General features: G+C 39.9%; 1 protein-coding gene across 1 annotated transcript in view; it reads left to right on the top strand.

The window, feature by feature from the left end:
* LOC126185053 (uncharacterized) overlaps positions 1-24,145 on the top strand; it is a 904,507-nt gene that overhangs the window by 449,167 nt on the left and 431,195 nt on the right. The window contains exon 16 of the mRNA XM_049927811.1: positions 22,953-23,030. Within this exon, the coding sequence (XP_049783768.1) occupies positions 22,953-23,030 (78 nt within the window). The remainder of the gene's footprint in view (positions 1-22,952; positions 23,031-24,145) is intronic.

Below are 24,145 nucleotides of genomic sequence, written 5' to 3'. Positions count from 1 at the left end.
CTGTCTGAACACCTAGATATTTGAACTGTTAATCATATGCCCAATATGTGAAATTAAAACATTAGTTTTTGTTGGACTGTGTGTTAGAAACTGTAAAAACTGAGTCTTACCGTGATTTAGGGTTAGTTTATTTTCTAATGGCTATGAACTTATGTCATGAACTGCACTATTTGAAGTCAAGCCAGTGTTGCACACAGCATCCTTTAGTACAAAGCTAGTGTCATCAGCAAACCGAATAATTTTAGAATTCCCTGTAATAATAAAGGGCATATTATTTATATAAATAGGGAACAGAAGTGGCCCGCAACACTGATCCCTGGGGCACCCACCATTTGCGCATGCCGCACATCACAGCCATTCTCAACACTCTGAATAAAGGCCTTTTGCTGTCTGTTGCTAAAGCAAGAGGTGAACCAATTGTGACCTACTCCCCGTATTCTGTAATGGTCCAACTTCTGCAGCAATATTTTGTGATCAACACAATCAAATGCCTTAGTTAAATCAAAAAAGATGCCTAGCTTTTGAAACCTTTTGTTTAATCTATCCAGTACCTTGCAGCTAAAAGGGAATATAGAATTTTCAATTGTGAATCTCTTATAAAGCCAAACTGTACGTTTAATAGCAAATTATGTGATATAAAATGATAAATTATCCTTCCATATACAACCTTTTCAATAACCTAAGCAAACACTGATGGCATAGAAATAGGTCTAAAATTGTGTACATGATCCCTTTCTCCCTTTTTATAAAGCGGCTTTACTACCGAGAACTGCAGTCATTCAGGAAACTGACCATTCTAAAAGGAAAAATTACAAATATGGCTAAGTGCAGAGCTAACATGTGCAGCAGAGCACTTTAATATTCTGATAGGCATTCCATCATATCCATGAATGTCCTTAGTCTTTGGTGATTTAATTATTGACCTAATCTCCTCCTTGTCAAAATCACAGAACAGTATTTCAGACATTAGTCTCAGAAAGGCATTTTCTGAGAGTGTAATATGATTCCCTGTAGATGTTATGTTTTTTTTTAAATTCACCAGCAGTGGTCAGAAAATGATTATTAAACACTGTACATATATCTGACTTACCAGTAACAAAAATATGTTTACTAAAAACTGAGCAACCTTGTGCTGCTGACCAGACACTTCCTTCACAACTGACGATATGCTTTTAATTTTATCCTGTGAATTAGCTATTCTATTTGCATACCACATAGTCTTTGCCTTTCTAATAACATTTTAAGCACCTACATTACTGTTTGTAATGAGCTACTGTTGCTTGATTATGACTACTTCTAACATTTTGATATAATTCCCACTTTGTTCTACATGATATCGTTATCCCGCTAGTCAGCTATCCAGGCTACCTTTTATGGCTAATACGCCATTTAGAACACACTAATGGTAAGCAGGTCTCAAGGAGCATGTGAAATGAGTTAAGAAAAGCATTACATTTGTCATCTATGTTATCGGCATTAGAAACACCCTGCCACTCTTGTTTCTTAACGAGGTTTGAGAAACACACACACACACACATATATATATATATATAAAAAACCACCAAACAAAAGCGCTGGCAGGTCGATAGACACACAAACACACACACAAAACTCTAGCCCTAGCCCTCGCAACCAATGGCTGCCTTGTCAGGAAAGAGGGAAGGAGAAGGAAAGACAAAAGGATTTGGGTTTTAAGGGAGAGGGTAAGGAGTCATTCCAATCCCGGGAGCGGATTTCTTTTTAGATATATTTTTCCCACGTGGAATGTATCCCTCTATTATATTCATATATATATATATATATATATATAATTTCTGGTACTTCATATAAAGTGAATCAGGAACCAACTGTAGCTTGACCAGAAATTCTCAGAAGTCCGAGTTAGCAGACATATGAACATATAATTAGAAGTTACGTTTTACTGTGTTCAACTGCCTGTGCACAACATTCATATACCTGTTCAGTGCAGTGCCATGATACATCTACGAATTCAAATGGAATACTGTTTTTTACGTACATAGCCACTGCCTCACCCCACAAGGAACTCCTTGAAAAACAGCCAGCGAATCTGTAACCTGGTAAAGGAAGCCTCAGAATTGTCAAATTATTTATGTGGTGCTCCAACATACCAATAATTTCAGGGTCAACATATATAAGCAGTTCACTAACTTTGTCTTTAATACATCTTATATTTTGATGTAATACCCTAATTCTTCTCTACTTGGCTACCTGAGATTCTCTGAAGGTGATTCCTTTGCTAGAGGGACTTCCTTTAAGCAGGTATACCTATGAGCTGACTTAAATCTAAAAAAGGTGCAGCTCCAACACCAAATACTACAGGAATTTTTCTATGAGTGATCCTGCCACCACCCACTACACTGTCACCTATAAGCTTTGCTAGCCTCCCCTTCCCATACCTATTGAGGTGCAGGTCATGTCTAGTGAAACCTGATCTGCTGTTAGACTCAACTGGTACCACTGCAATGTGATAACCACTTAACATTTATACTCTATATAGTACTCTCAGTACATTGTCATAGAACACCTATGCAGTTCGTTACTTACAAATCGTACAAAAATATGAAAATTAGACTTAATTATGACAGACAATATGAAGAAGGGTAAGAAATGTGGTAGCGCATGGTGGGATGTGGCTGGCTTATCGCTAGGTGACAGCTGTGCCCATCTGTGGGTTTGCACCATGTGGTCTCTGCTTTAGTAAGCGTTCACTGGTTACATAACCTGCAATTTAATGCTCTGAAAACATTATCTCACCTGGAAGCTGACTGCATGGTAAAATGAATCGTGGATAATGGTTCTGCTCTGATCTGTTGGTGTGGCAGTGTAAAATAAACAATTTAACATCACTGAATCATCTTCTGTCATACATTTAGCAACATAATTAGCATTTATTTTATCCTCCTCAGCTTCCACAACAAAACATTATCTGTACAACAGAAATAACATCACTTGAAACAGCTGTCAGAAGAACTCTTCTCTGTACATAATTGCCTTCAACCACATGAATGACAGGACCTTTTGACTGCTCACAAGTAACCTAAATAAAACAATGTCTTACATGTCATCACATCAACAAAAATTCATTACCCTCTAGGAGATAACAGCCACAAGTTATCATATCCTCTCTTATCAACTTACAGGGGTAAAACAGATCAATTCTTCATTATCATTCATTAGAACTCTTGTTACGGTACATACTTATTACATTTTTGCTTCATGCATTGAGATAACCAGACAAGCAGCTACCACTTATGAAAAACAGAAGGTATGGACAGAGAAGGAATAAAAGTTCAGCAAAGAGAAAGTAGAGAGATGCAATAACAAGAGAAAGAGAAGGCGGAAAAAGTTCATTCCTTTCGTTCTGCAATCCAGCATGACACACTGCATCCTATCGGCTATGGCAACACAAGTGCTCATTGTATAATTAAGACTGTGTGTGCATTTGGAGACTCAAGTCGCCTAATACCAATAGTAAACTGATAGACAGTACAAGGATCATTAGACTCTATGGTTTGTCACATTTCTTACAAGCCCTAGACACTGATTTCATCTCTGTGCCAAGTCTTTCAATGAAAAAAAATCCCCATCAAAGTAAAAAGATTTAGTGCGCCAACGATTTCGGACATCTTGCAGGTGCAGTTTGGAGGCATAGGGTCTATAGAGCCCTCACAGTGCTCACATCTGTGGAGCAAGGAGTAGGAGCCTACTTTCATCAGAGAGCACAGGAATGATGCTCACAGAAAAGAAGAACAAGAAAAAAAAATAGAATTGATAATGACATGAAAATGAAATGGAAAAAAGTGTCATGAACAGTTGGGGACTCTGTGGTTACCAATCTCAGTGTACTATCTGCACATCCCTCAATATTAATAGAAAACTCTCAAAAATATATCTTAAGAAACTTCTTATAACTAGAACTAAGTGTGAAATACTTCAACAACAACAACAACAACGGAGTTTAAAACATGTATAAGAAATTTACTACAGTAAACAGGTTCAATGGAAGTGAAAGACAAATGGGGCGGTCATGCTCACAGCATGTACTTGTGCAATGAGACGCAGCTCAGTGCAGTCAGTGCGCACATTTTGGAGCGGTGTGCTGTGACAGGGTGGCAGTACACATTGCTCCAGACGCTGGTATGTGCAGATGCAGTATTTGGTGTGGCATTGTATCTGATGCACTGCAGCACACAGGCTCAGCTCAAAGCAGAATAACTGCCATGAGTTCTGACTGACCACACAGTATCAAATATGAACAAAAACCACGCAATATCTAACATGAACAAAAAGAAAACAGCTGACCTATGGATAGATTGGTGGGAACGAATCGTGTTTCTGATACCAAAGTACATGAGGAGGGAGAGGGAAGTAATTTGTTACATACAGCTTATGACTATGATGTACAGCAGGTTGAATGATCAGGTCTTTCAAGTGGACATCCAGGGCTGCTGTTAAATGACAGAATAGGAAATTAGGTAACTAAATAGAATATATTCAAATGTATAGTATACAAAGGGCATGCCTAGGGAGGAGGTTACCAGGTTTAGGCCAGTCTAAGAAGATGAACAACTAAATAAATTGGCAACAGATGAGGAGGCGGTTCATGTTAAGTTATGATGGTGGCCGGTTATGAAACGCAGAGCCAGAGGCTTGCCTACCAAGAAAGATGTCGGTTTTGCTCACGAACTGGGTCACAACAGACTGAGACAACTGATTTCTGCACTGCAGAATGCTCCAGCATCCATACACTTGGCCTGTATCCTATGCTTGCTATTGGCTAAATTTGATGGCGTGAATTCACTAGCAGTTTCAGCAGAGTGTGAGGATGCCTCTTGTTAGCAGCTTTTAGTGGACAGACTGCCTTTGTTCTGAAAGGCAGGAAACATGGCACATAGGCACAGCAGAAGTTGCTGTGAGACAAAACTTGTACAGATTTGACTGGGGACTTCTAAATAAAATTTTTAAAATCAATTCCCTAAAATATTCCTTGACTGGCTGCCACCCTGTACAGATGTTTACTCTGCTTGGTTAATTTGTTTTCGCATTCAGTACAAAGAAATATTCTCATCTTAGCCATAATATTGAAGAATGTTAAAGAGGACAAATATAGTTCTGAATGAAGGAAGGGGAAGAACTAACAGCAGGAAACAGTCAGTTAACTTGGACACCTGGTAACCATCAATTACCTATCAATACAAAGAACTTTATTGCCCCATGAGGGTTAGTAGTCATAATATTTTGCATATCATTGATTGATATTTCATCTAAAAATTTTTGTTGTGGTATTCCTGTGATGGAATGAGGTGCTTCATTCACAACTTTCTCAAAAGCAACCGCCTAATCTAAGCCCATAAGATGCTTCTTAGAAGTGAACAGATAACTTCATCTCCCATAGCCGAATGCAGTATACTTTGACCATTTCTTGCTAGCGGTCTCTGAGAGAAAGTGACTATCAAGTCTGTGTTTATTGGTATCGTGATGATATTGAACATTAGTACAGGATCTTAGTAGTAGTAGAAGTAGAAGTAGTGGTAGTATCAGCTTTATTCCTCTGTAGATCTCTTTTTACAAGGATGTAGGACATGTCAAAGTATTTAAAGTTTAGATCAATTTAAAATAAGCTAATTCGTATGCACATATATTTACAGACTTCTAGTTAGAGGCAATCATTAGATTTACTCCTGGTATACAATACAATATTTAATAATGTAATGCCACACTGTTCACTCATATCTCACTATCAGTCACTGCCCACACTATACACACATTATTTCATAACACTTCACTCACTTCACACACACACACACACACACACACACATATGTGATCTCTGGGCCATTTTCTGTACCACAACTTCCCATTTGCTATCCTGGAAAACTGAGTCAGCATTCCTCCATAATGAGTGGGATGTTGAGTTCAGAAAGAGGAAGAGGTGTTAGTATTGTGCTCTGCATAGGTTGGGGGTAAGTATTTCTAGAAAGGAAAAAGATGGGAAAAAGTCATAAAGTGAAGGTTTTATGTGGAATGTTGCATGTATTATTATTATTATTATTATTATTATTATTACTACTACTTATTTATTTGTATAACAATTTTTGGTAAGATCCCTACCCTGGTCTTTTGAAGTAAACCTTTAATGTATAAAATGTATTGCATAACAGGTACTTTTTAGCTGCCTTTTTAAATAAGTGTGTTTTTGCAGTTTCTTTAATCTCTTTTAGTAATTTATTGTACAGTTTTATTCCTTGGTAGAAAATTCTGTTTTGAGTTTTTTTTTTAAATGTAAGTTGAGTGTATCTCTTGGTGCATGGTCATCGACAGACCTGTTTATGCAGTAATTACCAATGTTATTTTTGACTTATAGAACTGACTGATAAATATATTCACATGCAGCAGTTAAAATACCCAGTGTTTTGAACAGATCTTTACAGTGAGCTCAACTAGTAGTTTTGGTTATTGTCCTTATGGCTCATTTCTGGAGTTTGAAAATTGTGTTCATATTTTGTGCATTTGTTCCCCAAAAACAGAATACCGTAGCTAATAATTGGGTGTACATATGAATAATATTTAAGTTAAAGACACTGCATGTTACACACTGATGATGGCGTTCTAAGGGCATAACACGCTGATAAAATTCAGTTTGCAAGTTCCTTTGTGTGTTCACACCGTTTCAACTGAGAATCAATATTCAATCCTAGAACTTTTGGGTTTGTTACACAGTCTATAGAGGTGCCATCTACATTGAATTTAACATTGTCTTTTATCTGTGGTTCATGGTGTGGGTTTCTGTAGTCATGTCCTAGTTCATGAACCACGGGCAACGTATGAGTGGCCAAGTAAGTGGTCCCAACAGTCGGGATACCAGTTACTTTGGAATAAGGCTGGGCATCTTGGACATATTCTGAGTCGTGGTCACCTTTGTGCTCATACAGCAAAGACTACCAAATCCACTGGTTAGTCCCTCAACCTTTAGGGGTAAAACCCAATGGGACTCGGGGCAAGTAAGGCTAGCAACCTGCTTCCCTGGTACTTTAAATATAATGCTGGCAACAATCATAGCAAAATGCCTCGGACCTTTGGAGGTGACGGAGTCCCACCTATAACTGACAAACCAGGGACTCCTAAGATACGACGTGGCAAACAAATGGTAATGAGATGGGGAGCTATTAATATCAATGGGGGCTACTCTGGGAATAAGGTAGAGCTGGCAGAGGCTGCAAGTAAGATGGGGCTGGACGTTTTAGCTGTTAGTGACATTCGGGTAAGGCGTGAGAAAGAAGAGGAAGTGGGAGAATACAATGTCTACCTGTCAGGAGTCAAAGCAGGAATAGCACAATGGGGTGTAGGGCTTTACATCAGGAAAGAAATGGAACCCAGCGCAGTTGCAATAAGGTATGTAAACGAACGACTGATGTGGATAGATTTGACAGTGTCTAGCAAGAAAATTAGGATTGTGTCAGTATATTTGCATTGTGAAGGGACAGATCAAGATAAGATGGATAGTTTTTATGAGGCACTCAGTGATGTAGTTGTTAGAGTAAAGGACAAGGACAGTGTTCTGCTCATGGGTGATTTTAACGCCAGGATTGGAAATCAATCAGAAGGGTATGAAAAGGTTATGGGTAAATTTGGAGAGGATATGGAGGCCAACAGGAATGGGAAACAACTCTTGGATTTCTGTGCCAGTATGGGCTTAGTAATCACAAACTCCTTTTTTAAATGTAAGAACATTCACCGGTATACTTGGGAAGGCAGGGGAACCAGATCTGTCATTGACTATATAATAATAGATCAGGAATTCAGGAAGGTTGTGAGGGACACATGTGTGTTCAGGGGATTCTTTGATGACACTGATCATTATTTAATCTGCAGTGAAATTGGGATTGTGAGGCCGAATGTGCAGGAGGTCAGGTCCATATGTGGGAGGATAAGAGTGGAGAAACTTCAGGATAAGGAAATCAGGCACAAGTACATAACAGCGATCTCAGAAAGCTACCAGTTAGTTGAATGTAGTCAATTACAATCATTGGAAAAGGAATGGACAAGGTACAGGGACACAGTACTAGAAGTGGCTAAAGAATGTCTTGGAACAGTAGTGTGTAAAAGTAGGATGAAGCAAACAGCTTGGTGGAATGATACAGTCAAGGCAGCCTGTAAAAGGAAAAAGAAGGCGTATCAAAAATGGCTACATACCAGAACCCAGGTAGACAGAGAAAGTTATGTTGAAGAAAGAAACAAAGCCAAACAGATAATTGCAGCATCCAAGAAGAAATTGTGGGAAGACTTTGGAAACAGGTTGGAGACTATGGGTCAAGCTGCTGGAAAACCATTCTGGAGTGTAATTAGCAGTCTTCGAAAGGGAGGTAGGAAGGAAATGACAAGTATTTTGGACAGGTCAGGAAAACAGCTGATGAATCCTGTGGATGCCTTGGGCAGATGGAGGAAATATTTTGAAGAGTTGCTCAATGTAGGTGAAAATACGAACAGTAATGTTTCAGATTTCGAGGTAGAATGGGATAGGAATGATGATGGAAATAGGATCACATTTGAGGAAGTGGAGAAAATGGTCAATAGATTGCAGTGCAGTGCAGTGCAATCAGAGTTGTGGGTAAAATCTTCTCAGGTATTGTTGAAAGGAAAGTGCGAGTATTAGTTGAGGACCAATTGGATGAAAATCAGTGTGGTTTTAGGCCTCTTAGAGATTGTCAGGACCAGATCTTTAGCTTACGGCAAATAATGGAGAAGTGTTACGAGTGGAACAGGGAATTGTACTATGCTTTATAGATCTAGAAAAGGCATATGACCAGGTTCCTAGGAGGAAGTTATTGTCTGTTCTATGAGATTATGGAATAAGAGGCAAACTTTTGCAAGCAATTAAAGCTCTTTACATGGATAGTCAGGCAGCAGTTAGAGTTGACAGTAAGTTGAGTTCATGGTTTAGAGTAGTTTCAGGGGTAAGACAAGGCTGCAACCTGTCTCCACTGTTGTTCATATTATTTATGGATCATATGTTGAAAACAATAGACTGGCTGGGTGAGATTAAGATATGTGAACTTAAAATAAGCAGTCTTGCATATGCGGCTGACTTAGTTGTGATGGCAGATTTGATTGAAAGTTTGCAAAGTAATATTTCAGAGCTAGATCAGAAATGTAAGGACTATGGTATGAAGATTAGCATCTCCAAAACGAAAGTAATGTCAGTGGGAAAGAAATATAAACGGATTGAGTGCCAAATAGGAGGAACAAAGTTAGAACAGGTGTACGGTTTCAAGTACTTAGGATGCATATTCTCACAGGATGGCAACATAATGAAAGAACTGGAAGTGAGGTGTAGCAAAGCTAATGCAGTGAGCGCTCAGCTACGATCTACTCTCTTCTGCAAGAAGGAAGTCAGTACCAAGACTAAGTTATCTGTGCACCGTTCAATCTTTCGACCAACTTTGTTGTATGGGAGCGAAAGCTGGGTGGATTCAGGTTACCTTATCAACAAGGTTGAGGTTATGGATATGAAAGTAGCTAGGATGATTGCAGGTACTAGTAGATGAGAACAATGGCAGGAGGGTGTCCACAATGAGGAAATCAAAGAAAAACTGGGAATGAACTCCATAGATGTAGCAGTCAGGGCGAACAGGCTTAGATGGTGGGGTCATGTTACACACATGGGAGAAGCAAGGTTACCCAAGAGACTCATGGTTTCAGCAGTAGAGGGTAGGAGGAGTCGGAGCAGACCAAGGAGAAGGTACCTGGATTCAGTTAAGAATGATTTTGAAGTAATAGGTTTAACATCAGAAGAGGCACCAATGTTAGCACTTAATAGGGGATCATGGAGGGATTTTATAAGGGGGCTATGCTCCAGACTGAACGCTGAAAGGCATAATCAGACTTAAATGATGATGATGATGATGATTTTATCCTCTTCAAACTAAATTTCATGGCATTATTTCTCTTAATGTTCAATGTCACTTTATTGCTTATTGACCAATCATAAACTTCCTTGAGAGTTTCATTTGCTTTCTCGGCAAGGAGTTCTCTTGTTTTCTCAGTGACTACAATATTTCTGTCATTAGTGAAGAGAATTTTTTCAAGATGAGTGCCACTACTGGGAATGTCATTGATGTATATCAGGAACAGTATTGGTCCTAATATGCTACCTTGCGGAACCTCTATATTAATGTATTTTGATTCTGATAAGTGTTTTATAAATGTTTCGATCCATTTGAAGTATGTGTTATCTCTACTCTTTGTAGCCTATCTGTTAGTTATGACCGAAACCAGCATTAGCTACCACTCTTATTCCTAATGATTCTAATTTATTTAATAGAGTCTTGTGATTGACTGTATCAAATGCCTTAGAAAGGTTCAAAATTATGCCTGTGACACACTCATCTTTATCAAGAGCATCAAGTACAACTTTTGTTGTTATGGCTGAATTCGTATTTTTGTCACTTTGGAAAACAAATTGTGATTTGCTTAAAAGGTTGTATTTATTTAGCTAATTTATTAATCTGTCTTTCGTAATTGCTTCTATTATTTTAGAGAACGCTGACAACAGGGAAATGGGCCAGTAATTTTCTATGAATTCTGCAGTACCTTTCTTAAGCAGAGGTACAACTCTTGCATGTTATAACTGCTCTGGAAATGTCCCTGATGTGAAGGGATTCATTTATTAAACACTACTGTCCATTAAAATTGCTACACCAAGAAGAAATGCAGATGATAAACGGGTACTCATTGGACAAATATATTATACTAGAGCTGACATGTGATTACATTTTCACGCAATTTGGGTGCATAGATCCTGAGAAATCAGTACCTTGAACAACCTCCTCTGGCCATAATAACGGCCTTGAAACGCCTGGGCATTGAGTCAACTCGGGTAGCAGAGTACTTGTGGCATGCACATGGTTTTTTTTTAGGCTAGGCAGTAGTGCAAGGTGTCCTGATGAACACTCACCAGTCGACGTGCAGGCAGGGAAATCAGGATGCGCTCAGTGTAAAGACACTTCAGCTATCAAGGTATTAGCAGTAAATTTCAGAGTGTTCAGAATAAAGTTCCTGAATCTACTGCCCTCCAGGAAGCTGTGGCATGCAAATTATTCTCGGGGCTGAGACCTTGCTGAACCCTGAGATAGGAAGTTCTGAAATATTTAGTGAGGGTTGGGACATGTAACAGGGATAGGAGAAATAAAGTTAATCGTTGGATGTTATTACTGGCCAACAGTTTCCACCGTGACAGTTCTAGAATCATTCAAAGGGAGTCTACACTTTGTATTGCAGAAGTACCCGGAACATGCTATATTAGTCGGAGGTGACTTCAACCTACCTAGTATAGACTGGAATGTCTATGGATTCATTACAGGTGGCACAGACAAGCCGTCGTGTGAATTACTTTTTACACATTATCCGAAAACTGTCTTGAGCAGCTAAATCGACAGCCAACGCGTAATGGAAATATTTTAGATCTGGTAGCCACAAACACACCAGACCTCATCGACGGTGTCAGTGTTGAGACAGGGATTATTGATCATGATGTTTTCATTACGACTATGGTTACAAAAGTTAAAAAGTCGATCAAGAAGGCAAGGTGAGTATTCCTACTAGAAAGAGAAGGTAATCAGTTGTTAGCATCCCATTTAGTAAATGAGTCGACTTCATTTGCTTCCAGTACTATGGACGTGGAAGAATTATGGGCAAATTTTAAACACATTGTAAATCACGCATTGGACAAGTACGTGCCGAAAAAGTGGGTTATGGAAGGAAAAGACCCACCATGGTTCAACAGAGCAATTCGGAGAATGCTCAGGAAGCAAAGACAGTTGCACTCGCGGTACATGAGAGATTGGGAGAATGAGGACAGGCAAAAAGTAGTAGAGATTCGTGCTACTGTAAAAACAGCAATGTGTGAAGCATACAACCACTACCACCATCATACCTTAGTTAAAGGTCTTGCTGAAAACCCAAGAAAATTCTGGTCTTACATAAAATCGGTAAGCGGGTCGAAGGCCTCCATCCAGTCACTCAGTGATCAGTCTGGCTTAGCAATGGAAGACAGCAAAACGAAAGCTGAAATTTTAAATTTAGCATTTGAGTAATCTTTCACGCAGGAGGACCATACAAACATACCACCGTTTGAGTCTCATACAGATTCCCGTATGGAGGACATAGTGATAGCCATCCCTGGGGTTGTGAAGCAGCTGAATGGGTTGAAAATAAATAAATCACCAGGTCCTGATGGGATTCCAATTCGGTTTTACAGAGAGTAATCTACTGCATTGGCTTGTTACTTACCTTGCACTTATCGCGAATCTCTTGCCCAACAAAAAGTCCTGAGCAACTGGAAAACAGTGCAGGTGACGCCTGTATATAAGAAGGGTAGCAGGACGGATCCTCAAAATTACAGACCAATATCCTTAACGTTGGTTTGTTGCAGGATTCTAGAACATATTCTCCGTTCGAATTTAATGAATTTCCGTGAGACAGAAAAGTTGTTGTCCATGCATCAGCATTGCTTTAGAAAGCATCGCTCCTCCAAAATGCAACTCGCCCTTTTTTTCACACGATATCTTGCGAACCATGGAGGAAGGGTGTCGGACGGATGCCATATATCTTGACTTCCAGAAAGTGTTGGACTCGGTGCCCCACTGCAGACTCCTAACTAAGGTATGAGCATATGGGATTGGTTCCCAAATATGTGAGTGGCTCGAAGACTTCTTAAGTAATAGAACCCAATACATTGTCCTCGATGGTGAGTGTTCATCGGAGGTGAGGGTATCATCTGGAGTGCCCCAGGGAAGTGTGGTAGGTCCGCTGTTGTTTTCTATCTACATAAATGATCTTTTGGATAGAGTGGATAGCAATGTGTGGCTGTTTGCTGATGATGCTGTGGTGTACGGGAAGGTATGGTCTTTGGGTGACTGTAGGAGGATACAAGATGACTTGGACAGGATTTGTGAGTGGTGTGAAGAATGGCAGCTAACTCTAAATATAGATAAATGTAAATTAAAGCAGATGAATAGGAAAAAGAATCCCATAATGTTTGAATACTCCACTAGTAGTGTAGCACTTGACACAGTCACGTCGCTTAAATATTTGGGCGTAACATTGCAGAGCGATATGAAATGGGCAAGCATGTAATGGCAGTTGTGGGGAAGGCGGATAGTCGTCTTCGGTTCATTGGTAGAATTTTGGGAAGATGTGGTTCATCTGTAAAGGAGACCGCTTATAATACACTAATACGACCTATTCTTGAGTACTGCTTGAGTGTTTGGGATCCCTATCAGCTCAGATTGAGGGAGGACATAGAAGCAGTTCAGATTTGTTACTGGTAGGTTTGATCATCATGTGAGTGTTACGGAAATGATTCAGGAACTCGAGTGGGAGGCTCTAGAGGAAAGGAGGCGTTCTTTTTGTGAATCACTACTGAGGAAATTTAGAGAACCAGCATTTGAGGCTGACACAGTACAATTTTACTGCCGCCAACTTATATTTTGCGGAAAGACCACAAGGATAAGATAAGAGAGATTAGGGCTCATACAGAGGCATCTAGACCGTCATTTTTCTCTCGTTCTGTTTGGGAGTTGAATAGGGAGAGAAGATGCTAGTTGTGGTACAAGGTACCTTCCGCCACGCACCTTATAGTGGATTGTGGAGTATGTATGTAGATGTAGATGTAGAAACAGAGCTTGGATGGCACGTACAGGTAGAGCTGCCCATGCAGCTTCAACACGATACCACAGTTCATCAAGAGTAGTGACTGGCTTATTGTGACGAGCCAATTGCCCGGCCACCATTTACCAGACGTTTTCAATTGGTGAGAGATCTGGAGAATGTGCTGGCCAGGGCAGCAGTTGAACATTTTCTGTATCCAGAAAGGCCCGTACAGAACCTGCAACATGCGGTCATGCATTAACCTGCTGAAATGTAGGGTTTCACAGCAATCAAATGATGGGTAGAGCCACAGGTTGTAACACATTTGAAATATATCATACACTGTTCAAAGTGCTGTCAATGCGAACAAGAGGTTACAGAGACGTGTAACCAATGTCACCCCATACCATCACACCGGGTAATACGCCAGTAAGGCGATGACGAATACACGCTTCCAGTGTGCGTTTAGCACGATGTCGCCAACAAGAATGCAACCATCATTATGCTGTAAACAGAACCTGGATTCATCCGAAAGAATGATGTTTTGCATTTGTGCACTGCGGTTTGGCATTGAGTACACCATCTCAGGCGCTCCTTTCTGTGATGCAGCATCAAGGCTAATCACAGCCATGGCCTCTGAGCAGATAGTCGATGCTGCTGCATCGTCGTCGAACTGTTCGTGCAGATGTTTATTGTCTTGTAAACATCCCCATCTGTTGACTCAAGGATCGAAATGTGGCACGAACCATTACAACCATTTGGATAAGATACCTGTCATCTCGGCTGGTAGTGATACGAGGCCATTGGGATCCAGCACAGCGTTCCATATTACCCTCCTGAACCCATTGATTCCATATTCTGCTAATAGTCATTGGATCTCAACCAACCCGAGCAGCAATATCGCAATACGATAAACCGCAATCACGATAGGCTACAATCCGACCTTCATCATAGTCGGAAACATGATGTTAGGAATTTCTCCTCCTTACACGAGGCATGTCAACAATGTTTCACCAGGCAAACGTGGTCAACAGCTGTTTGTGTATGAGAAATCGGTTGGAAACATTCCTCACGTCAGCTCGTTGTAGATGTTGCCACCGGCTGCAAAGCTAATCATTTGCATATCACAGCATCTTCTTCCTGTCGGTTAAATTTCGCCTCTGTAGCACGTCATCTTCATGGTGTAGCAATTTTATTGGCCAGTAGTGTATTTGTTAAGGAGCGTTGTATAGCCCCTATGCATTGTTTCAGTACACACATTGGTACTTCGTCTATGCCTAATGACTTTTTATTTTTATTTTTTGAACAGTTTCATTGACTTCATTATCTGTGGTTCGAAGTAACAACATTTAATTTAGTGCAAGATTATTTACTGGTGTTATATTTGTTTAAGGTAATTTTTGCTGTAACTTCTCTGCAATACTTGAAAAATGCTTGTTTACATAATTTTCCAAGTGTTGTGGATCATTTATTACCTTATCCCCCTCCCTTAACAGTACATTATTCTGTGATTGTTTGCCTCTCGCCGTTTCCTTTTTTATAACATCCCAGACCGGTTTGATTTTATTCTCTGCATTGTGTACTATTTTGTCTTTAAATGACTTTTTTGCAGCAATCTGCACCTTCCTATAGATCTTTTTGTATCTGTGATAGAAATTTAAGAATTCTGGGTCATTGTGAATCTTTTTCATGGAACTGAGGTGTTTAAGTGTTTAAGTGTTTGGGAGAACTTCTTAATACCTGCTTTTGTGAGATGTCGATACAGACATGCATAATTTTGGAAATGCATTTTCAAAATTAAATTTAAACAATGTGGAGAATTTAAAGAATTTCATATTCACATTGGTTTCCTTATACACTTCACCCCAGCTTTGTTTTTCTAATTCTTTTAAAAATCCTTATTTTGATTTCTGATAGGTGTCGTTTGTAAGCTTGTAATTTGGGGAATGATTCGATGGCTGATTTTACTGTTGTTATTTGACAGAGATGGTCTGATAGTCTGAAATATTTTACAGTTACATCACATTTTTCCCTGTCCATATTTGTGCCCACATGGTCAGTTACTGATGAAGCCGTCATAGTAACCCTTGTTGCACTATTGACCAACAGGGACATGCCAAAAGTTTGAAGGATGTTTAGGAAGGTACTGCTGGATTCATTTATGGTGTTAGTGTTGATATTAATGTCCCCACATAGAATTAAGTTGACCTTTGTACTTGAGACTTTGTCTAGAACTTCTGTTAACTTATTGAAAAAAGTGTCCACACTACCACCGGAAGATCTATACACACACAAAATGATTAAGTTTTTGGTGATATCAACTTCTGATAGTTTTATTTTATGTTTTATTGATTGCATGTTTTGATGGGAGATTGTAAAGTCTGTGAAATGCCCCATGTTACTCTTTCCAATGGTTTGTTTTTCTTTGTGACATCTTTTGTATGTGATATTGGAGGTGTTAAAACCTGTCTTGTGAGTGATAGTTTCAGCATTTTTTAAAGTGCTGGAGATACTTTTTAGAAAGGGGAACCTGTTGTCTGGATTTATCCTACAAAACACCTACATTTCCTACCAGTTTCAACAGGTATTTGACCGTGTCACCAGAGATCCACCCCCTATACTTTCATGAATCAGCTGTACCAATTTTCCCTTACCAGCCCTAGTACCTTACTCCTATTAATTTGTAGTATAATGACTTTTTCACCATGTAACCATTTTTGTGCAACTTCTTCAGCTCTCACTCTGTTTAGTGTGCTGCAAGACTAGAATTTATTCAATAATGCTTCAACGAATTCTTTATATGATTTACATATGTTGCTGAATTCTGTTCCCCATGATATTGCTTCTCCTTCGAACCTACTCAACACGAGTTTGATTTTTTGTTGTTCTGCTGTGTTTTTAGGCAAGATGTCCTCAAACTGTCCAATGAAGGCTAGTTCTCTTATGAGAGAAATGATGCAATTTATACACATTGGCATGATTTTCTATGTCACATACATGAACTATACGTTTTTTTATTTCTTGTTCAAACAAAATTTGGACTTTTGTTTACCTTCATTTTCTGTTTTGTATTGCATCTCTGGAAATGCTTTTTGCTCTATTTTTCTCAGTATTCACTGAATCACACTTGTGTTGCCTTTACAAGAAGATTCTGTATGTGAAATATTATGACTAATTGTTTCATGGTCATTATTGATACTTTATTATTATGTTTTATTATATATATTATATATATATTTATTATTATGTTTCTCATTACATGCTTTGGTAGATTTGCTTTGCTCTTGCTTTATGTTACTAATGTCATTAATTGTTGTTTGTGTTATCCCATTTTGATCCTGCAAATCCTTGATTTCATGGTCAGTGTACTTATTAATTTATGACTTATAAACTTCTAATTTCTTACCCCATTCTTGTTTTTCATAATCTAGTTTCTTGCAGCATCATTCAGTTTTCACTTCAAGGTTTATAACCTTTTGTTCCAGTGCATCAAACTTAGTATTAAGTTGTGCTGTTCCCACATTAATTTCCTTTAATCCATTATGGTTTTTTTCTTTTGTGCTACATTTTGTTCTTGCAAAATTAATTTTCACATAGACATTATATACTGATCATCATACTGCATTGATTTTGTATGCTAACTTAATGTATGTAACTCAGCTGTTGGTTCATTAACAATGTTGACAACAGAGTCATTTTATCTGATATTGTCATTCCAATCAATCACCTCATTCTGACTAGGTACTACACATCCTGGGTTTACATTATCATTCTTTGCCACTAAATCTACATTTTTACTGTTTTCAGTATTAATTAATTCTACATTACCATTTAAATCATTTATGGCTACTTCAAAATTCTCAGTGAGATCATTGGTTTTTTAATTCTCTATTTCAGATTTAATCTGTGAATCTGTTTTTACATGAATTATTTTTGACTGAATTGGACATAAAATTAAACCCATATCTGATTTCACTCCCATTTATTTGTATCTGAACCACTGAATCGTCTCTACTGCTGTGCAACTGAATTCGTTTTCTACTTCCAAGAGCACATCTCAATTCTTTTATCCAGACATTTTACTATTACTGATGCTCCAATTACAAATCTTAAGACTGCTATGTGCAAGCATAAAATTTACTCTACTTTTCTTCCTTGAAGTATTATTGTTGATTTTCACAGCTGTTGTCTGCACCCCTAGCTGCAATTCCGCTGTCGTCGTGTGCTGAAACAGACACATGAGATGTGCCCTATTCTGCTAACTGCACTCCCCACTATGTGCTGCCACTGCATATGTTGTCCATGGATGTCTCATGCTGCTATTTACACTGCGCCTTCTTGTAGCATGACAAATGTTTAAGGAATGGTTTACAATGTAATCCCATCAGCCATGTACACAACATTAACTTTTATTCTCGTAGCACTTCAGCACTTCCTATTCCTAATTTACACTAATATTACTTTCATAGCAACGAAAAATTTGATTTAGTGTCATCAATTATTATAGTCCAACAAAAGTTCAAGAACAATTCAAACACAGTTCATAGCCTATTTATCATAGTTCTTTTGCAGTTCTCCAGCCATTTACAGTTCACATGTACACAGTCCTTCCACAGTTCGCTAATTGGGTACAGTTCACAGTTCTTGTTAATAAAAGCATAAAATTTAGCCTCTTCATTTGAAAGCACTTCAACTTCAGAAATATTCCCCGCAAGGGTTGCCATGTATGGCAAGAGAGAGAAGAGAGAGAGAGAGAGAGAGAGAGAGAGAAAGGGGGTGGGTTACATTTGTATGATAAATACCTTCCCTCAGAAATATTCCATCAGCAACTACTGTGGTGATCACGGACAGCACTCAGAGTGAAGACTTGTACACAAGTCTGTGTGTATGACAGCACTGGGCAATGAGAGCCGTGATTGAGGGAGTGGCAATCACCCTCAGTGCTATGGCCCGAAGAGCACTAATTGCAGTGCCTCTTGGTCCTCCAGTGGCAAGACTAGTGATATACACTCCTGGAAATGGAAAAAAGAACACATTGACACCGGTGTGTCAGACCCACCATACTTGCTCCGGACACTGCGAGAGGGCTGTACAAGCAATGATCACACGCACGGCACAGCGGACACACCAGGAACCGCGGTGTTGGCCGTCGAATGGCGCTAGCTGCGCAGCATTTGTGCACCGCCGCCGTCAGTGTCAGCCAGTTTGCCGTGGCATACGGAGCTCCATCGCAGTCTTTAACACTGATAGCATGCCGCGACAGCGTGGACGTGAACCGTATGTGCAGTTGACGGACTTTGAGCGAGGGCGTATACTGGGCATGCGGGAGGCCGGGTGGACGTACCGCCGAATTGCTCAACACGTGGGGCGTGAGGTCTCCACAGTACATCGATGTTGTCGCCAGTGGTCGGCGGAAGGTGCACGTGCCCGTCGACCTGGGACCAGACTGCAGCGACGCACGGATGCACGCCAAGATCGTAGGATCCTACGCAGTGCCGTAGGGGACCGCACCGCCACTTCCCAGCAAATTAGGGACACTGTTGCTCCTGGGGTATCGGCGAGGACCATTCGCAACCGTCTCCGTGAAGCTGGGCTACGGTCCCGCACACCGTTAGGCCGTCTTCCGCTCACGCCCCAACATCGTGCAGCCCGCCTCCAGTGGTGTCGCGACAGGCGTGAATGGAGGGACGAATGGAGACGTGTCGTCTTCAGCGATGAGAGTCGCTTCTGCCTTGGTGCCAATGATGGTCGTATGCGTGTTTGGCGCCGTGCAGGTGAGCGCCACAATCAGGACTGCATACGACCGAGGCACACAGGGCCAACACCCGGCATCATGGTGTGGGGAGCGATCTCCTACACTGGCCGTACACCACTGGTGATCGTCGAGGGGACACTGAATAGTGCACGGTACATCCAAACCGTCATCGAACCCATCGTTCTACCATTCCTAGACCGGCAAGGGAACTTGCTGTTCCAACAGGACAATGCACGTCCGCATGTATCCCGTGCCACCCAACGTGCTCTAGAAGGTGTAAGGCAACTACCCTGGCCAGCAAGATCTCCGGATCTGTCCCCCATTGAGCATGCTTGGGACTGGATGAAGCGTCGTCTCACGCGGTCTGCACGTCCAGCACGAACGCTGGTCCAACTGAGGCGCCAGGTGGAAATGGCATGGCAAGCCGTTCCACAGGACTACATCCAGCATCTCTACGATCGTCTCCATGAGAGAATAGCAGCCTGCATTGCTGCGAAAGGTGGATATACACTGTACTAGAGCCGACATTGTGCATGCTCTGTTGCCTGTGTCCATGTGCCTGTGGTTCTGTCAGTGTGATCATGTGATGTATCTGACCCCAGGAATGTGTCAATAAAGTTTCCCCTTCCTGGGACAATGAATTCACGGTGTTCTTATTTCAATTTCCAGGAGTGTATATGACTATGGCAGCTGCCAGAGATGTGGTTGACAACAAATACAGTTTGCTAATGGTTGTGGTTAAACAGTTTACCTTGCATATCTGTGATTTTGTCGCTAGCAGTCTGGAAAGGTGGCAGCCTACAAGTACACATGTGTGTTTCATACTGATGGATCCAATGCTGGTAGTTACATATACTGACAGCAAACTATGACTAGACCTAATCTATTCACATGTACAGTTAGCGTAATTACTTCTAGATTAGTTCACCACCACCCTCCCCCCTCCCTCGTCACCCTTCTGTCTCTACCCCTAATAGTACTAAGGACCTGTTACTATTTAATAATTCAAACAAAGCATTTATCTAACTTTACACAGACCCTTTTCAGCTTTCTTTATACTGTCAACATCAAGATCTGTCTAACGCAATTATTTGAGTTATACAGAATCACATTCTTGAAGCCAAGTGTTCTGTTAAGTTGTAGGAATAGTGGTTAACAAAGCATTCTTATACTTTGTTCGTAAATAACTGAGAATGTTCAGTTTCCTTCCTGATATCCACTGACAATGTTTTATAGACTTTTTCACCAGAATACGAAACATTGTCCTAAACCCTTGTACCCTAGAGGCAGATGGCATAGTGCAGAGAAGATGGCGCTGTACAATTAAATAGTTGTTGTAGTATTTGTTGAATCGTGCAGTAATGGACAAAGGGAAGTTTCTCACTAACAAAGAGTCTATAGCCTCACCAACTTGTGCACTACTTCATCTTTATGAAAACCACAGTGTTACGTACTTCACTGGGTATTTGTAATTGTGATGATGCATTAGATCACACTTAACTGAGTAGAAATGTAGTAGTAGTAGTACACGATTTTTCTAATTAAATTTAAACATTCAATCTGCTGCAGAAATAACACCACTTGTCAGAATGCCATCAAATTGCAACAGAATATTATTGGAGAGAGGGGAAAACATATGGCAGAAGAAAAATAAACAGTTACAAAATGCTGCAATAGATGGGACTGTAAGCTTCATAATTTAATGATTCTCTACTACAAATGAGAAATGAATCATACAGCAATGCCTAAGGTGCACGTTTGACGTTAAACAAACTGTACTACTCAATGTGCATGGCCCTACAGGTGTGATACTCTTAGTTACGTAAGCCCATCCACCATGGCAAGGTCATATCACATCAGATGGGAAAAATTGATTTTTTAACTGTCCTGAGGCAAAAACTGCATAGAAAGCATGAATCAAAATCAAATTGGATTATTAATTTCTGTGTGACTGGTATAAAATATGTTCAAAATGCTGTCCACCATTTTCTGCAAGAATTGACAAACAGCATTTTCCACAACTGATGGAACTCTTTCCGGTGTCATGTTCAGGATGTGTTCTACAATGTGTGCCTTCAGTGCAGCGAAGTTGGCAGTCGGAACACTGTACATGTCATGTTTCTGATAGCCCCACAGCCAGAAGTCATACACATTAAAATCAGGTGATTGGGACGGCCAGGGTGTAGGGAAATGGTGACTGATAATTCTAGTATTTCTGTAATAGTGCTTCAGCTGCTGGTTAGCTGGATTTGCAGTGTGCAGAGGGGTGCCATGTTGCATAAACATGATCCCATCCACACATCCACGCTGTTGGAGAGCTGGAATGACATCCTTGCACAAAAGACACTTGCAGCGCTTACTAGTGATGGTGCAGGGTACAGGACCTGAAGCTCCTGTAATTTCGAACAAATTTGGCGCTATGGTAAATGATGCTGTAAACCCCTCACTACACAGTGACCGTTTCAGGATGAGGTGGTACTGGTTGACTTGCATGTGGATTTTCCGTTGCCCATTTTTGACCATTCTGTGTATTCACATATCTTGTCATATGGAAGTGGGATTCATCCGTCCATAAAATCTTCCACAGCCAATCATTGTCCACTTCCATGTGAGCAAGAAATTCTAAAGCAAAACTCTCTTGTTGGCGGGTCAACAAGAAGCAACTTGTGGACATGGATAATTACCAATGGATAGCAAAGAAGGATGTTTCATAAGATTTTACGCTCCATTCTCATTTGTATGTCCAGTTTTTGGGCAATTCTCCATGCACTACATGTTTGTACACCACCAATTGTCTCCTCCTGCATTGCTGTGACCGCTGCTTCCACTGACGTCGAATCAATTCATTTCCTCCCTCTACCATGTTGCACACAAAAAGAACCCATCTTTCCGAATTTCTGAATCATTTTCACCAGACTCACGATAATCATCAGACCAATGCCTTTTTTCAAACCCTTCACAGTCTGAAACTTCTACAGAGCTATGTGTGCACAGTCATCATTCTTGTAATGCAGCTATAGAAGCTGAGCACAATCCTGCATTGAGACAGTCATGGTGGACGTCGCACATGTGAAAGGAGGAATAACCATGTACCCGTCGCGTTTATACCAACTACAGTGGGTTGTGCACATGACAGATGTTTTCATTGACGTATTGTGACATACAGCGCTATCCACTGATCAATTTTCACACTTTTTTTTCTTCTGCTATACGTTTTCCCTCTTCTCCGATAATATTCCATTGCAATTTAATGTCATTCTGACCAGTGGTGTAATTTCTACAGTGCTTTGAAAGCTTAACTCTAATTATAATCACCCTGTAGTAGATGATGATGATGATGATGATGATGATGATGGTCATGATTTGGTGTTCATAATCCTAATTTATATAAATTGCACCAGGTAGTGTTCATTTCTGCCAGTCACATGTCTATGATATTGCATTCTTTTCCTTTCCTTTGTTTACAAAATATACAAAATGTTCTTGATAGCTGCTTAGTTTCATTGACCAATATTGTAATTTCTAACAGGTGAACCATATGCTGAATCAGCTAGACAGAAGAAATATTTTAAACCTAGCTGGTGGCACAGAGACCACAATGAATCAGGTATATATTCACTATACTTATCCTGTAGTCATGTCCGCAATTAGTTTTTTGCTTATGTGATTTCTATAAAATTGACAGGGTAATGCTGTGAACTGTGCTTTGTATAGTGTGCAGCTATAATTTTTCTGAGATCCAGTCAAATATTAGTTATACTTCTCAGTGGGATTGTTTGATGTTTGTGATAATGGAATTGTTAGGAAGAAATGAATGTGAAGTTTGGGAGTCACATTAATTAATTCTACAACTATAAAGTATGTGTGTGAAAGTTCCTGGTTATTCAGATGATTTTATTTCAACTTATTATGAGTCTGTAAGAGTTATTCACTTTCTGAGGCAGGTGTATAATAACTAGAGTCCAGAGTTCTGTGTAAACCCAGGTTGCATGAATTTTTGCATGTGTGGCCATTTGCTGGGTAAATGTATATTTTGAAGATGGTATGAATTGGGACACTTGTAATGCATGTTATATCACATTTTCGACCTTTTTCTTCGCAATAACGTGTGTGACACCATCTTTTATTGAATTATTTATATGAACTGCGCCAAGATGCAGTACATAAGCAATTCTGCAAATATGTTGTAGATTGTGAACTTCATAGTGAACTCAAGTGCCCTACTTCAGCTCGGTAGTTGTCGGTAGAAGTCAATATACTTTGTGCCAATAAAATTAAATTAAAAACAGTATTATTATTATTATTATTATTATTGTTGTTGTTTCTGCGCAATGCTGCTCCATATGTGATGAAGGCTGGGAAAGCTATTAAATTTTTTTACCATAACTTGAAGTGTCTAACATGGCTGACCCATGCGCTACATCATGTAACTGAAATGGTAGTCTAAAATTTGATTGTGTCAATACACTGTTACAAACAATGATACGAACATGGGAAATTGATTCACAAAATACTAATGTTTGAAACTGCTGACATCAATAAGTCATATGCTGCCCTTTTTTCCCAATTGAAGGTACTCTTCAAAGCACTTGTCCATGTTGCTGGATTTAGAGATATTCTTCCAGATTTAGCTGTGCACCTACAACCTTTTTCAACCAGGTGGGGTACGTGGATTAAAGCTTCCATCTTTTACTGTGGTAATTTTGATTACGTTGTCAGTAA

Source organism: Schistocerca cancellata, chromosome 4, assembly GCF_023864275.1.
Source record: "Schistocerca cancellata isolate TAMUIC-IGC-003103 chromosome 4, iqSchCanc2.1, whole genome shotgun sequence".
NCBI lineage: Eukaryota > Metazoa > Arthropoda > Insecta > Orthoptera > Acrididae > Schistocerca > Schistocerca cancellata.
Note: the sequence above shows the minus strand (reverse complement) of the source record. Positions and strands in the feature narration are given on the sequence as shown.